Source organism: Schistocerca cancellata, chromosome 1, assembly GCF_023864275.1.
Source record: "Schistocerca cancellata isolate TAMUIC-IGC-003103 chromosome 1, iqSchCanc2.1, whole genome shotgun sequence".
Taxonomy (NCBI): Eukaryota; Metazoa; Arthropoda; class Insecta; order Orthoptera; family Acrididae; genus Schistocerca; species Schistocerca cancellata.
The window spans coordinates 885519926-885533324 of NC_064626.1; the positions used below are offsets into that span (position 1 = coordinate 885519926).

A 13399-nucleotide genomic window follows, 5' to 3' on the forward strand; every position below is an offset into this window, starting at 1 on the left:
AAATTCAGGTTTGAAGACTCAAGCGTGTGTACCCAGACATTAGTCAGCACTTACTTCTCTGTTTTCAGAGACCTACTACTCAGTAATGAATTGACCTACAGACCTAAATTTTGTGTGCGTTTAGTTAGTAGGCCACTAAGCTGATACAATGTATAAAAAGTAGGATACACCATTCAGATTTTTTTATGAAAAACGTTGAAAAGTACACTTTTTATGTTATGGTTTAAATTTGTGATTTTTTTTGTAATCGTAACCTGACACAAGGAAACACCCGTCCTAGTATTGAGTATAAATAACACTGAAAAGCATTTGGCTTTGCAATTAGTAGCTCTTACCTTCACTTGGAGACAACTTCATCGCAAAAAAAACTGAGTTGAATTCCACATTTCTGGATGAGGAAAAATGGTTTCACTGTTCACATGAACACTCCAAACAATACAAGGCGGTAAAGAACACAGGTACAGTACACCAAAGACAGTTCCAGGAACACGATCGCGCCACGCATTTCTAGTCATTACTTCTAATACCGTTGTAATTAAAACACTTCCAACACACGCAAACAGGAGCACTGTTGCTATGGAAGCTCATGAAAATCCTCTGTCGGAACAGCTGCAGTCAGTCAGTATATAGCTTTCAAATACAATGAAAACTGGTACATAGGACACAGTTCTCAAGCATCACATTAGTTTAAAGGTGCTGTGATTAAATGCATGCCCTGCTGTTTGGTTCTCCTTCTCCAATGTTATATGTAAGGTGGATGTCCCATTATTACTAAGAAACAGTGTTTGGTTGTATAAACTTGACAATAAGTGCTAGAGAAAATCATATCTGTCCCCTTTAAGTGAACTCATTTTGTTTTTGCATCGAGATGTCAAGGAAAACAAAGTTACATGTAACGTCGAAGAGTTTTAAAACTACATTTTCCATCTTTATATTTGAATTTGTTTATGAAACTTCTTTTTGCAGAATTTTTGTATCTCTATATACTAGTACATTTTTTAAAAGTTATTAATGTATATCATTACAGTTTGCACATTTTCTTATATCATTCCATTTATTTTTATTTATACTGGACTAGAGTTATCTTTTTAATTTACAGAAGCAGAATAAGGATATATCATCTCATTTGTGCACCCTAGTTGTCTCCTGTAATTCTTTACAATAAAAAGACAATTAACAGTGAAAGACAACATACACATAGAGGTAAATAATAAATAACTGTTTTCAGTTCGCACCTGTTTTAGAGTTCTGACCTACCAGTCAACCATAAATATTTCAGGAACACTTTTGAAGGAATACACATGGTTTTTATTTACCAGTTTCCTGTCCTGTTGAATATGGATGGCATGTAAACGTGGCATTTTCATTCTATTCTTTGTCAGTGAATTAAGTTACTTAGAATATTCTTCTCTGCGTTTTTTTGCCTAAGGTTTTGTAAACATTTCAGCAAAAAAATCAAGTTGAGATTCAGTTGTCTATGTACCGCGCCAGGACTTTTAAATTCGTCAAATTTGAAGTTTTTTGCGATGGAGTTGTCTTTAAGTGAAGGTAAGAACTACTGATTGCAATGCCAAATACTTTATTTATACTTAATAATAGGACAGAAGAGTTATCGTGTACAAGATGAGGTCTCTACTGTTCCATAGTGCAAAGTTATTTTTTTTTACTCACAAATTTGAAGCATAGCAAGGAAAAAGGATGTTCTTCAACGTTTTTCATAAGAAGTCTAACAATTGTATCCTACTTTCTACACATTGTATCATCTTAGTAGCCTACATACTCAATGCCTAAAAAATTCAGGTCTGTAGGTCAATTCATTACTGAGTAGTAGGACTCTGAAAATAGGGAAATTGGTGCCCGACTAAAGACAGGGTACACATCCTTGAGTCTTCAAATTGAATTTGTCAGAAATGGTTAGAGACAGGACTGTACTATTTGGCAGTTTTACTATTGAGACATGAAGGTACCCATGTACCAAACACGACTAAATTCTGAAATGGTAACCTTATCACCCTCTGTGAAACTGCACGGAATGACTTGCAGCTGTTTCCGGTGGGTCAAAACCATCTGCAGGATTACAAAGAGAATGGGTTCGTGCGGTGAATCGTACCGTACTTGTACCTGTACCGGGAAAATGGGCACATGGTGGGTTGAAACGTACTTGCATGAACACAGTTATAATGGTAAATTACTTCCAAAATGTTAGAGAAAAACCCGAATTTTCAAGGTAAAGATTATGTTACCAATAGTAAATGATTCCTTGGATGATGATAAGTTGCAGTCATAATACACCTGTGATATAATTTCTTAGACTTTCCCGGCGATTTGATGACATCTCGTGGAAATCGGGTTTTCTGCCGGATATCAGCGTCTTCCAAACACGATATTTCGACGTCATTATTTGACTACTTCCCTGAGACTGTCTCAGGGAACACCTGATGAAGACGTCAAATAATGACGTCGAAATATCGTGTTTGGAAGACGCTGATATCCGGCAGAAAACCGGATTTCCACGAGATGTCATAATACACCTGTTATTAGGTTTACGTGCGAACGAAGAAAAAGAAAGAAAGAAAGGAAAAGGGGAAAAAAAAGGAGCAGGAGCGGGAGCGAGATCTGATCCAGAGTCTTCCATCTTACGAAACTAAGCGCTTACTCGCTTGGCTTGGCTACGGACTCTGGCTGCTAGCCACCAAGCATTATTATATAACTTGAAACCAATTTTCTCGGAAACAGTTGAGAGTTGATCCTTCCTTTTTACATATGTCGAAGTCCTAGCCGTGGTCTGCACATCCTATCAATATGAATGAAATCGGTGAGGAGAAGTACTTGCGGCCCCCGTATCAGTGCGGCTTGGAATCGAGCGACCGCGTGGTTGAAGCGGGCACACCAAGAGCCGAGTCAACATATGCCAGTGTTAGGGCGATGCCGAGAGCACCAGCGACGTTACAGCCGGCAACTAGTGTAACGAGGGCGTACCAGAGGCCCGCTGACAGTCACACCACTTGAAAATGGTCGAGGTCGAAAGGTCGTGTAACTTAATTACTTGACGCTGCTGGAAACCTGAGAATTCAATGCCACCGCCGCTGGAATCAGCAGTCTTACAAAGCAGCTTTTAATTACGCAGTATAAACTAACAGAAATGTTAACGGATTGTGTAAACAAACAGACAGACAGGGTGTGTGGAAGGCGCTCACCGGAATGCCGAAGACTGCGTGCAGGTCGTGCACGATGACGTGTCGGTCCTCCATGAGGCGGCGCGAGTTGCGGATGGCGCACGTGGAGATGGGCGGCCCTGGCCTGGGCCGCGGCAGCTGCAGCACGCGCCCGTTGTCGCAGTAGCGGCCGCACACCTCGTTCACCACCCGCACCACGGCGTGCATCAGCCGCAGCGGGTCGTACGCTGCAACACCGTAAACACGCAACGTGGCCCAGTCTGCAAAGGCAACTAGGGTCTGCTCTTGCTAGGTATTACTGGCCTACTGGATAGTGCTACGTTCAATTACGAGGGGCGTTCAATAAGAAATGCAACACTTTTTTTCTGAAAGCAGGTTGATTTTATTCAAAATTCCAATACCCCATATTGTTTCCCACTCTTTTGGCTCGAAAACCCTATTTTTCAACAAAATCCCCTACGACGGCCTTACGCCATCTTACTGGGAAGGTCTCTATGCCAATATGATACCACTCTTCTGAAGGTGCGAGATCCGGCCTGTGGGGTGGATGTGGAAGAAATGTACAATGAACTTTTGTGACTCCCCTCGGGTGTGCACACTTGTGTGAGGCCTTGCGCTGTCTGGAGAACGAGACGTTCGATTGTAGTTTTGTGGCGACGAACACGCTGAGGTTGTTTCTTAAATTTCCTGAGCGTAGCACTGTGCGTTTCAGAGTTTATCGTTGCACCATGAGGCAGGACATCGAACAGAATTTCAGAGACCCAGAAGTCCGCCGCCATGATTTTACCGGCTGAGGGTGTGGCTTTGTACTTTTACTTCGTAGAAGAGGTGGCGCCGCAACTCAGTGGATTGCCGTTTTGTTTCCGGTTCGAAGTGATGAACTCATGTTACATCGCCTGTGACGATGTTCGACAAAAAATTGTCACGATCAGTCTCGTAACGCGCGGACCCCGCACAGACGATCCCTCGTAACTCTTTATGGTCTTCTGATAGGCGCCAGCCGCTGTGGCCGAGCTGTTCTAGGCGCTTCAGTATGGAACCGCGCTGCTGCTGCGGTCGCAGGTTCAGATCCTGCCTCGGGCATGGATGTGTGTGATGTTCCTAGGTTAGTTAGGTTTAAGTAGTTCTAAGTCTAGGGGACTGATGACCTCAGATGTTAAGTCCCAAAGTGCTTAGAGCCATTTTCAAATTTTTCTTCTGTTAGGCGGCGAGGAACCAAACGGTCACACACCTTTGAGTACCCCAACTGGTGGACGAGTGTGCCAGCACTACCCACAGAAACGTTCAGTTGAGCAGCGAGGTGTTTGTGATCCGTCGATCAAATCGAATGAGGGTGTCCGCACGTTCCAACACTGTAGGTGTCCCAGCTGCGTGCGGCCGGCCGCCACACGGGAGATCAGACAGACGTCCACGAATTTGTTGCTATGATGACAGATGCCTCGCCCAACGACTCACCGTGCTTTTGTTCACTGTCAGGTCTCCATAGACATTCTGCAAGCGCCTACGAATATCTGCAATGCTCTGGTTTTCGGCGAAAAGAAACTCAGTGACAGCTCTCTGCTTGGAACGCACCTCCGCTACACACCCAATTTTGAAGGCTATGTATTGCGCCGCCACTTAATGAAACTATAGCGGCTGAAACGGGAATATTCCACGATGCCTCACAACAAATCCGCATTTTTTCAACCAAAACTGGCCGAGAAAATAATGCATCACTTATCGAACGCCCCTCGTACATAAAGAAAGAAGGGTAGTGGTAGACTATGAAGCACCAATACGATATTTATCAAATTCTGTGGAGATGTTTATCAGATGACGGGTATGAAATGACGAAATTTTCATTCCTTTCGGTACTGACTTCAGTCATTAATTTCACTATGTGGTGTGACCCTATGGGCACGAAAACGCTCCTGTGTTCATAGCGGCATGGAAGGATATGGCCTCCGAATTTCATCTTGGGCAATTTCCTGCCAGTCCTAAAACCTATACTGTATTGATTCATAAAGATTGCTCGTTGGAGACTGGTACGAAAGTAAACGTCTTTCCATCGCATCCCAGGCATGCTCTATGGCTGACAGATCATGGGAGAACGCAGCCGTAAAGGTTCCGAACGTTCCTCAAGCCGTTTTTGATGTGAAATTCAGTATGTGGTGTTGCATTATTCTACTGGAATACACCATCTGACTCCCTGCTCGTGAAGGGTATGACAACATACAGGCTGGCATTCTGCCGCTCTTCAGAAATCGTCAAAACAAGAAACGAATTCACTTATCGTGAATATGTATCAGCGTCAGCTAGTCATAACAAATAAAAATTTGTGCCGGACCGGGACTCGAACGCGGATTTCTCGCTTGCAATGAGCAGTCCTCTTGACCACTTCGGCTACCCGAGCATGCCCCTAGTGCCGGTCAAACCTCCACATAACACGCAGTCACAATTCTATTGCTCTCACATATATGTTAAACTAAGCGCAATGAAACTTTTTGTACTTCTGTATCGTCATTTTAGCCCCGCCACTCGTGATCATATCGTGACAGTGTCTGCGTTGGTGCAGTACCTGCATTTATTACAACACAGACATGTTTGCTTGTCTGAAGGACACTGTACTGTAATAAACGCAGTTACTGCATCAATACAGACACTGTCACGATTACTGACAGTAACCAAATCAGTCCTGTTGTCATACCCATTCGCTCCCGAGATGATTCCCAGAGTTGGAGACGTATGGGTCTCGACAATCGTGGTTTCCTGTAGCCTTTCGCCTGGCCGTCCACGAACACGTTGGTATCTATATGAGCGCCACATACAGAAGCGAGACTTGCCACAGAATGCCACTCACAATCTCACTCTCTACCATGTGTATCTCTGTAGTCTGTTGTACGGGGTCAGCGGTACACGGCGCATGGTAGCTCGATATCTCAACACAGTTTCCACTAATCTGTTTCCAATGATTCACAGTCACACTGTCTGTAGACTGCGCCAGCATTTTAGATGTTCTCATCCGTCGACTCGTAACAACCAGCCAAACAACCTGTGATCTTCTCGTGGTGCAATCCCTCTGGAAGGGCCTTGCCACACGTTTGTCCTTAGCTCGTCTCAAATAATGGAATGAAGAAAGGAACAATACAGCTTAACGTTCCTTTCTGCAGCGTGGTCATTACAGACGGAACCCAAGCTCGGATTGCGAAAGGATGGGGAGAGAAATCGGCCGTGCCGTTTTCAGAGGAACCATCCTGGTATTTGTATGGGGCGATTTAGAGAAATTACAGATATCCTAATATGGATGGCGGGGTGGGGATTTGAACTGTGGTCCTCCCGATTGTGAGTCCAGTGTGCTATCCACTGCGCCACATCGCTCGGTAGTCCTCACGCCACCACTCATTCTACAGTAAACGCACTGCAGGCAATTACGTGATCTGTCGTTATGATGCGCCACTGTTTCCTCTTACCAATGATTCGACCCTTCTAAAGGTCTGAAAGACGGAGATAAGCTACACGTGCACGTCACCTGGGCACGTTGTGTTACGATATTCACATGTAGAGTTCCAGTAATGTTAGACATACTTCTAGAAATAGTTTTTTTCTGACTGAAAATAAGCCCACACAAGCATGAATATATAGAATAATTTAAAGAGAAAGATAATATTACAACAACTGCCTACGTTTCTAATACTTGCTTCTGTATTTAAAAATCACGTCACACTCCAATCACAGTCGCAAATCCTGCTATTCGTATTATGCTAGTCATACATAAGAGACCGTATATTGAGATACAACAAATTTTTGACCGCCCCCCCCCCCCCCCCCGCCTTTCCCTCCTTACTACTGATATGCAACTAAATACAGGTGAAATTTCACACTTCTCGCATTACACCTAATGGCACATACTTAATTCATTACACATCGTTCTGCACAAGCGATACGGGACATTCCTATACATGATGTTTATATGCAGAATGAAGCGATGAATGAAAGCTTGTACTAAGGCCAGGATTCGAACCCAACTTTGGTACAAGTTCATTCGTCGCTTCATTCTGCATATATACATCACACATGTTTGAGACTTGGAAAGATCTCTAGAACCACACAGGTTCATTCCCATACTTTTTCTACGCTTACACATACTTTACAGCAATATCAAGAGACCGAAGTTACCAGAATACAATTAATAACGTATAACAACGAAAATATCGTCAATTTTGACAGTCTCATGTTATGCCAATACGTAAATCGTCTTAACTTTTGTTTGTGTCCAGCACAATGTAACACATAAAACAGTCACAGAAATATGGACACGAGCATTTGCATTATGACGAAGAATTCCTTTCTTGCACACTTCTAGTGTCCGAATATCGATTTAATGAAACAACATTCTTGAAAATATATTTTTCCACGAGGTGGAAAAGAACGTCGAATTAACCGTATACATGGGGATAAGGTTAAAAACAACACACAGTACTCTAAGGAATCACTTTCCCTCAGCAAATACTAAGCAACTTTCCAAAATGTGAGTCAATGTTAAGTGGAGAAGATAAAAGAACAGCTATTGTAAATGGAAGGAGAAACTAGCTACTTTCTATGTGAATATGGTTCACATTACCCATAGTCCGACCGCTTCCGTACACATACACGTTGATCTCCAAGTCCCTTGCGGAACAAGCTTCTTTTTTTAATTACGAAAGATACATTAAGTTGACAGAAAAAATTTAATCCAGCACTGTTCTTTCGTATATTTCATACGAAATTAAATACGAAGAGACTTACACATTATTTTGGCAGACCAAATTATTTTTGCAGAATGTTGCACTACACTTCAAAGTGACACAGATAGATGACACTATTTCTCAACTCTGTAAACAACGGTCGGCACGTTCTACCAATCGCTCAATTCCTCGACGAAAGAAATTCACTCCTTGGTCATGGAGCCATTCGATAACCGTTGGCCGGCCGAAGTGAGCGCGCGGCTCTAGGCGCTACGGTCGCAGGTTCGAATCCAGCCTCGGGCATGGATGTGTGTGATGTCCTTAGGTTAGTTAGGTTTAAGTAGTTCTAAGTTCTAGGGGACTGATGAACTCAGAAGTTTCAGAAGTTAAGTCCCATAGTGCTCAGAGCCATTTGAACCATTTTTGAGAACCGCTGTCTGAACGTCCCCATCATGGAAAAATCCGCGATCGCAGAGAATCAGTTCGTCGACTGCCAGGACATTCACGCCTGTGGTCCATGTCGATGCCCTTCTTTCCCGATCAGCGTTATCCACGTCTGTGCAGCCTTGGTCAAATTCTCGGCATCACTGAACCACGGTTGTATTCAACTTCGGACAACGTTTCCAGTTGCTACTCCATTACACTTCCACACTGTGACGAACCTGTTATCAAAACCGCAGCAGAACTGTGTCTACAGGAAACCTAGAACATGTACTCTCTTCTGACAATGCGCGATTCTTGTTGCGAATTGGTCTTAGCGTGGGAAAATAGGTATAATTTACTTTTTAAAGTCCCCCCAGACATTTTTATGTTTCTTCATTAGAATCGACGAAAATTAATATCATTAGCAGCATCTGCGGCAATTTCTAAAAACCAAGAAAATCGAAAACTGAAATAGTATTTCAACATAGGACTTGCAGAGTCGTCGTCCCTTCTAGTGGTAAAACTTCCCCATACATACTGGGTGGACCATTTTAATCCATAACGGGAATAACTCGGGCTAGAGACGAGATACAGCGAAATGTTTTAGATACAAGTAGTACGTAGAAAATGTGGACACGCATTGCTACAAGTGGCCGTGACTTTCAACGTGGTTTAAAGGTGATTTGGAGGTTGAAGAGATTTCTTTAACAGGAAGTCTAATATTTGATTTAAGATTTGAAAAGAGATTTCACGTACAAAATGATACATTATTCAAATTGGAAGGGTCATCCCTAGGAATGAAAAGAGGAGACTCACTCAACGACTTATATATTGATGATGTACGTTTTATTTGTGTTTCTTGTCTTGAAAAAGTCAAAATGACATACATTCGTTGTGATGTATTTATTTTTGCCAATAAACACGTTAATTAAAACGTGAAAGTTCGAACCTCTCATCGCTCTTTCCAAATACGGCGTCATAAATATGGGTTTCCATTCGAAAGACCTTCGAAAATAACCTATAAGATCATGGTTACGTGACTTCTTATGTCCATTTCAATTTAAATCTAGCATTGCATTTTGACGTATTCCCCTCTATTCCAAGTTTATCCCTATTGGAACTAAAAACATATTTACTTATTTGACCTCCATTGAACCTTGCCATAATCTTGAATAATGTATCATTTTATTCCTAAAATTTGCCACTCTTTTCAAATCTTAAATCAAGCATTCGGATTCCCATTAACATAAGTCATTTTAACCTCCAAATCACCTCTAAAATCGGTTCTAGGCGCTACAGTCTGGAAGAGCAAGACCGCTACGGTCGCAGGTTCGGATCCTGCCTCGGGCATGGATGTGTGTAATGTCCTTAGGTTAGTTAGGTTTACGTAATTCTATCTTCTAGGGGACTGATGACCTCAGAAGTTAAGTCCCATAGTCCCACAGTGCTCATAGTCATTTTGCACCTCGAAAATCAAGTTCAACGCAAAGGACATTAGTATCAATGCGTGACCCTCTGTCATCTACTACTTTTATCTAACACATTTTGCTGTATCTCATCTCTATTCTAAGTTATTCCCCATTATGGATTGAAATAGTCCGCAATGTATTTTGGGGGACGCAGCTAAGACAGCCCACCCCAAATATATCCAGAATGAATGGATATATCGAGATGCGGGTTTTGCCATGTTACAGCGGATGATTTGGAGAATTTCCTCTAATGGCGGCGGGACAGTGGTCTTGATACTATTTGATTAAGTCCCATACATGTGATGCTTCTTTCAAATGCTGTAGTAAAAAGCATATAGTTCCACTGCAAAAATACCAAGTCTGTGTTGTAATAAAACGACTATAAACGATAAAAATTATTAGTGAACGCCAGGAAATTCGCCATATTGTCCGTTATAGTTTGGCGAAAACAGCATCTAGATATATCTATTCATTCTGGATATATTGTGGGCGGCCTGTCCTAAGCTACCGCACACTATAATTATTGTTTCATTTCGTTGACTATGCGCGCTGCACAGGCAAATAAGAATTCTCTGGGGTAGCTGCTCAGATGTTAATCGTGTGAGACTGCGTATTGTGCACTCTCAGTTGCAAATCGTCGTCCCAGCTGTCAACAGGGCGATTTACTTGTTTTGGTGAAAAAGTTACGGGCATGGATGTGTGTGAGGTCCTTAGGTTAGTTAGGTTTAAGTAGTTTTACGTTCTAGGGGACTGATGACCTCAGATGTTAAGTCCCATAGTGCTCAGAGCCATTTGAACCATTTTTGAAAAAGTTATCAGCTCTCACTAAGAACGGCTTAGAGCAGTGAAAGAAGTGTTCAACTGTGCCTACCTACAGTTCCAGTGCTGACAACCGAAACTAAGCTTCGAGACAGTATTGGAAAAGGAAACTAGGTCAGCAGACAGCAGATCGAAAGAGGTTCGATGGAGAAATAATTGTGTATTTATAGAGAGACGGACAGCACAGTTGGATATATTTACGGAACACTTCGATATCCACGTAAGCGTGACAGCAAAAGGCCAGCATAGTCGATACGTTAGCGTGCGCGGTCGGCAACAAATCCTACGAGGATATCAAAGCGCTTCTCGGAAACAAGAGAACTTTCTACGATGAACATTCATAAGAAAAGAGCTTTCCTGCGAGACGATGACAAGCAACAAAACAAGTCCAGAAAATATTTCCGAACAGCAGACACCATAACAGCTAATACCTCTGCAGAAAATGCAATAATAGCTACAGTGATTTCAGCAAAACGACTGGGACCAACTGAAGCTTGTGCGTTATGGATTTTTCATGTTTGAGGTTTATTTAAGACCCACAATCGTTTCACTTTAAAACACAACTACACCTGTGTCAGCATCGTAGTGGCGTTACTTTTGTCGGTTTTTAGGGATTTTTTTCCACGTATCTCTTTAATGGAATAGTAGTCAGGCCACCCTTCCGGCGTCCAGCAATGTCGAACCACATAAGATGGAACAGAAGTTTAAGGTGCTGGAGCCAGGATGTATCCTGAGCTCCGGAGCGTAGCCTTTCCTGCCTTTGAACACAGGTTCCATACACAAAAACAAGAAAAAAGTCTAGTAAACGTGGGCTATAAAAGGCATACCTTCGATTCTGTGAAACATCTCTTCTGCTGAAAGCTCTTTGCTTTTCATATTTTGGGAGCAGGTAGAGTGGACTAAAACAAGAAAAAATGCCTAGTAAACAGGGGTTCCAAAATGCACACCTGAATTACTATCATCACTTGTTCATCTTCACTACTGTGAAACACATACCTTCTTTTGAACAAGTGCTCTTAACTCTTACGGCAAGCATTTTGAAGCCCATTTTTACTAGACTTTTTTTCTTGTTTCGGTTCACATTAGCTCCTCCCAAAAAATGGGAAGCAAAGAGGTTGCAGTAGAAGACATGTTCTTCACAATATCGAAAATGAACAATTTCTCATACCTTGCATTTTTTTCTTGTTTTGGTGTAAGGAAGGTGTCCCTAAAGTCCGTAAAGTGAATTCAGGCACACTCTATAAACCTGCAGTCACCTGTGTTCATTGCAGTTCCAGTAGATCGGTCAAGGACGACAAATGACCGACGTACTTTCGACGTATGGGATGGTCTCACTCATGATGATGTCTTCAGAACAGTAGGTGCAATCATTTAGAGAATTTATATCACTTCGGAAATGGAAAGAAAATAAATTAATACGCAACTAAATCCGAACAACAACTTAACTCCAAACACGTCATTACTGCAGTGTCGCCATTGGCCTGTATTGAACACGACATATTTTCAGCTATAGAAAGAACTTAACCGCCGAGACATGTAGTTACAACACATTTAGCTATCAGCCAACTTCTCATATTGTCCTACGCCAGCTTCATATCCAATGGAAAATGATAAAGAACGAAACGGGAAGTGATAAAGAACGAAACAAGTTTAGCTAACAGATCTTCGTACTTGTCGTTCCGATGATTTAAGTCATTAAAACGGCCTACAATATTGTCCGAGTCACGTTATGTAAGTGTTAACATTCATAAATGAAAATGGTGAATCTTACACGGTTATGAGTGGTGGAATAAGGGCGACAAATGGGAAAAGTTCCTGTCATTAATTGTTTTGTAAAAACCTGTTGCTTGTCTACTGCAAAGAACGTCCGAACCGCCGCCCAGCTTCATGTTCCGGTGAATGCAGTACCCGGGAGACTTGTAAATGAGGTGGCGGCGAGAAACAATGGTCTAAAGCAAGAGGCATGGCATCCACAAATAGTCGTTGTTTTCTCCAGGATCAAGACAAATATCACTCAGTCTTGCATTACACTGAGGTGACAAAAGTCATGGGATAGCGATATGGATACATGCAGATGGCGATAGTATCGCGTCTACAAGGTATAAAAGGCTAGTGCATTTGTACTCATGTTGATTCATGTGTAAAGGTTTCCGAGGTGATTATGGCTACATGACGGGAATTAACAGACTTTTAACGCTGAATGGTAATTGGAACCAGACGCATGGAACAGTCTATTCAGGAAATCGTTAGGGAATTTAATATTCCGCGATCAATAATGTCAAGAGTGTGCCGAGAATACCAAATTTCAGGCATTACCTCTCACCAAGGACAAAGCAGTGGCCGATGCCTTCACTTAACGATCGAGAGCAGTGTGTTGGCGCAGAGTTGTCAGTGCTAACAGACAGTGAAATACCCGCAGAAATTAATGTGGGACGTACGACGAAAGTATCCCTTAGGACAGTGAGGTGAAATTTGGCTTTAATGGACTGTGGCAGCTAACGGGAGTGCCTCTGTTAACAGGACGAAATCTGACTGCAACGCCTCTCGCGGGCTCATGAGTGTATTGGTTGGAAAATCGTGGCCTGGCCAGATGGGTCCCGATTTCAGCTGGTAAGAGCCAACGGCAGGGTTCGAGTGTGGCGCAGACTCCACGAAGCCATGGACCCAAGTTGTGAACAAGGCACTGTGCAAGCTGGTGGTGGTTCGATAAGGTGTGGGTTGCGTTTATATGAAATGAAATGGGGCCTCCCCGATCACGGACTGGAAATAGTTCTGTTCGGCTGCCTGTGGACCATTTGCAGCCATTTAT

General features: G+C 42.6%; 1 protein-coding gene across 1 annotated transcript in view; it reads right to left on the reverse strand.

Moving 5' to 3' along the window:
- Positions 1–13399, reverse strand: part of LOC126190642 (calponin homology domain-containing protein DDB_G0272472-like) — a 1063014-nt gene that overhangs the window by 683603 nt on the left and 366012 nt on the right. The window contains 1 exon segment of the mRNA XM_049931066.1: positions 3198–3403. Within this exon segment, the coding sequence (XP_049787023.1) occupies positions 3198–3403 (206 nt within the window).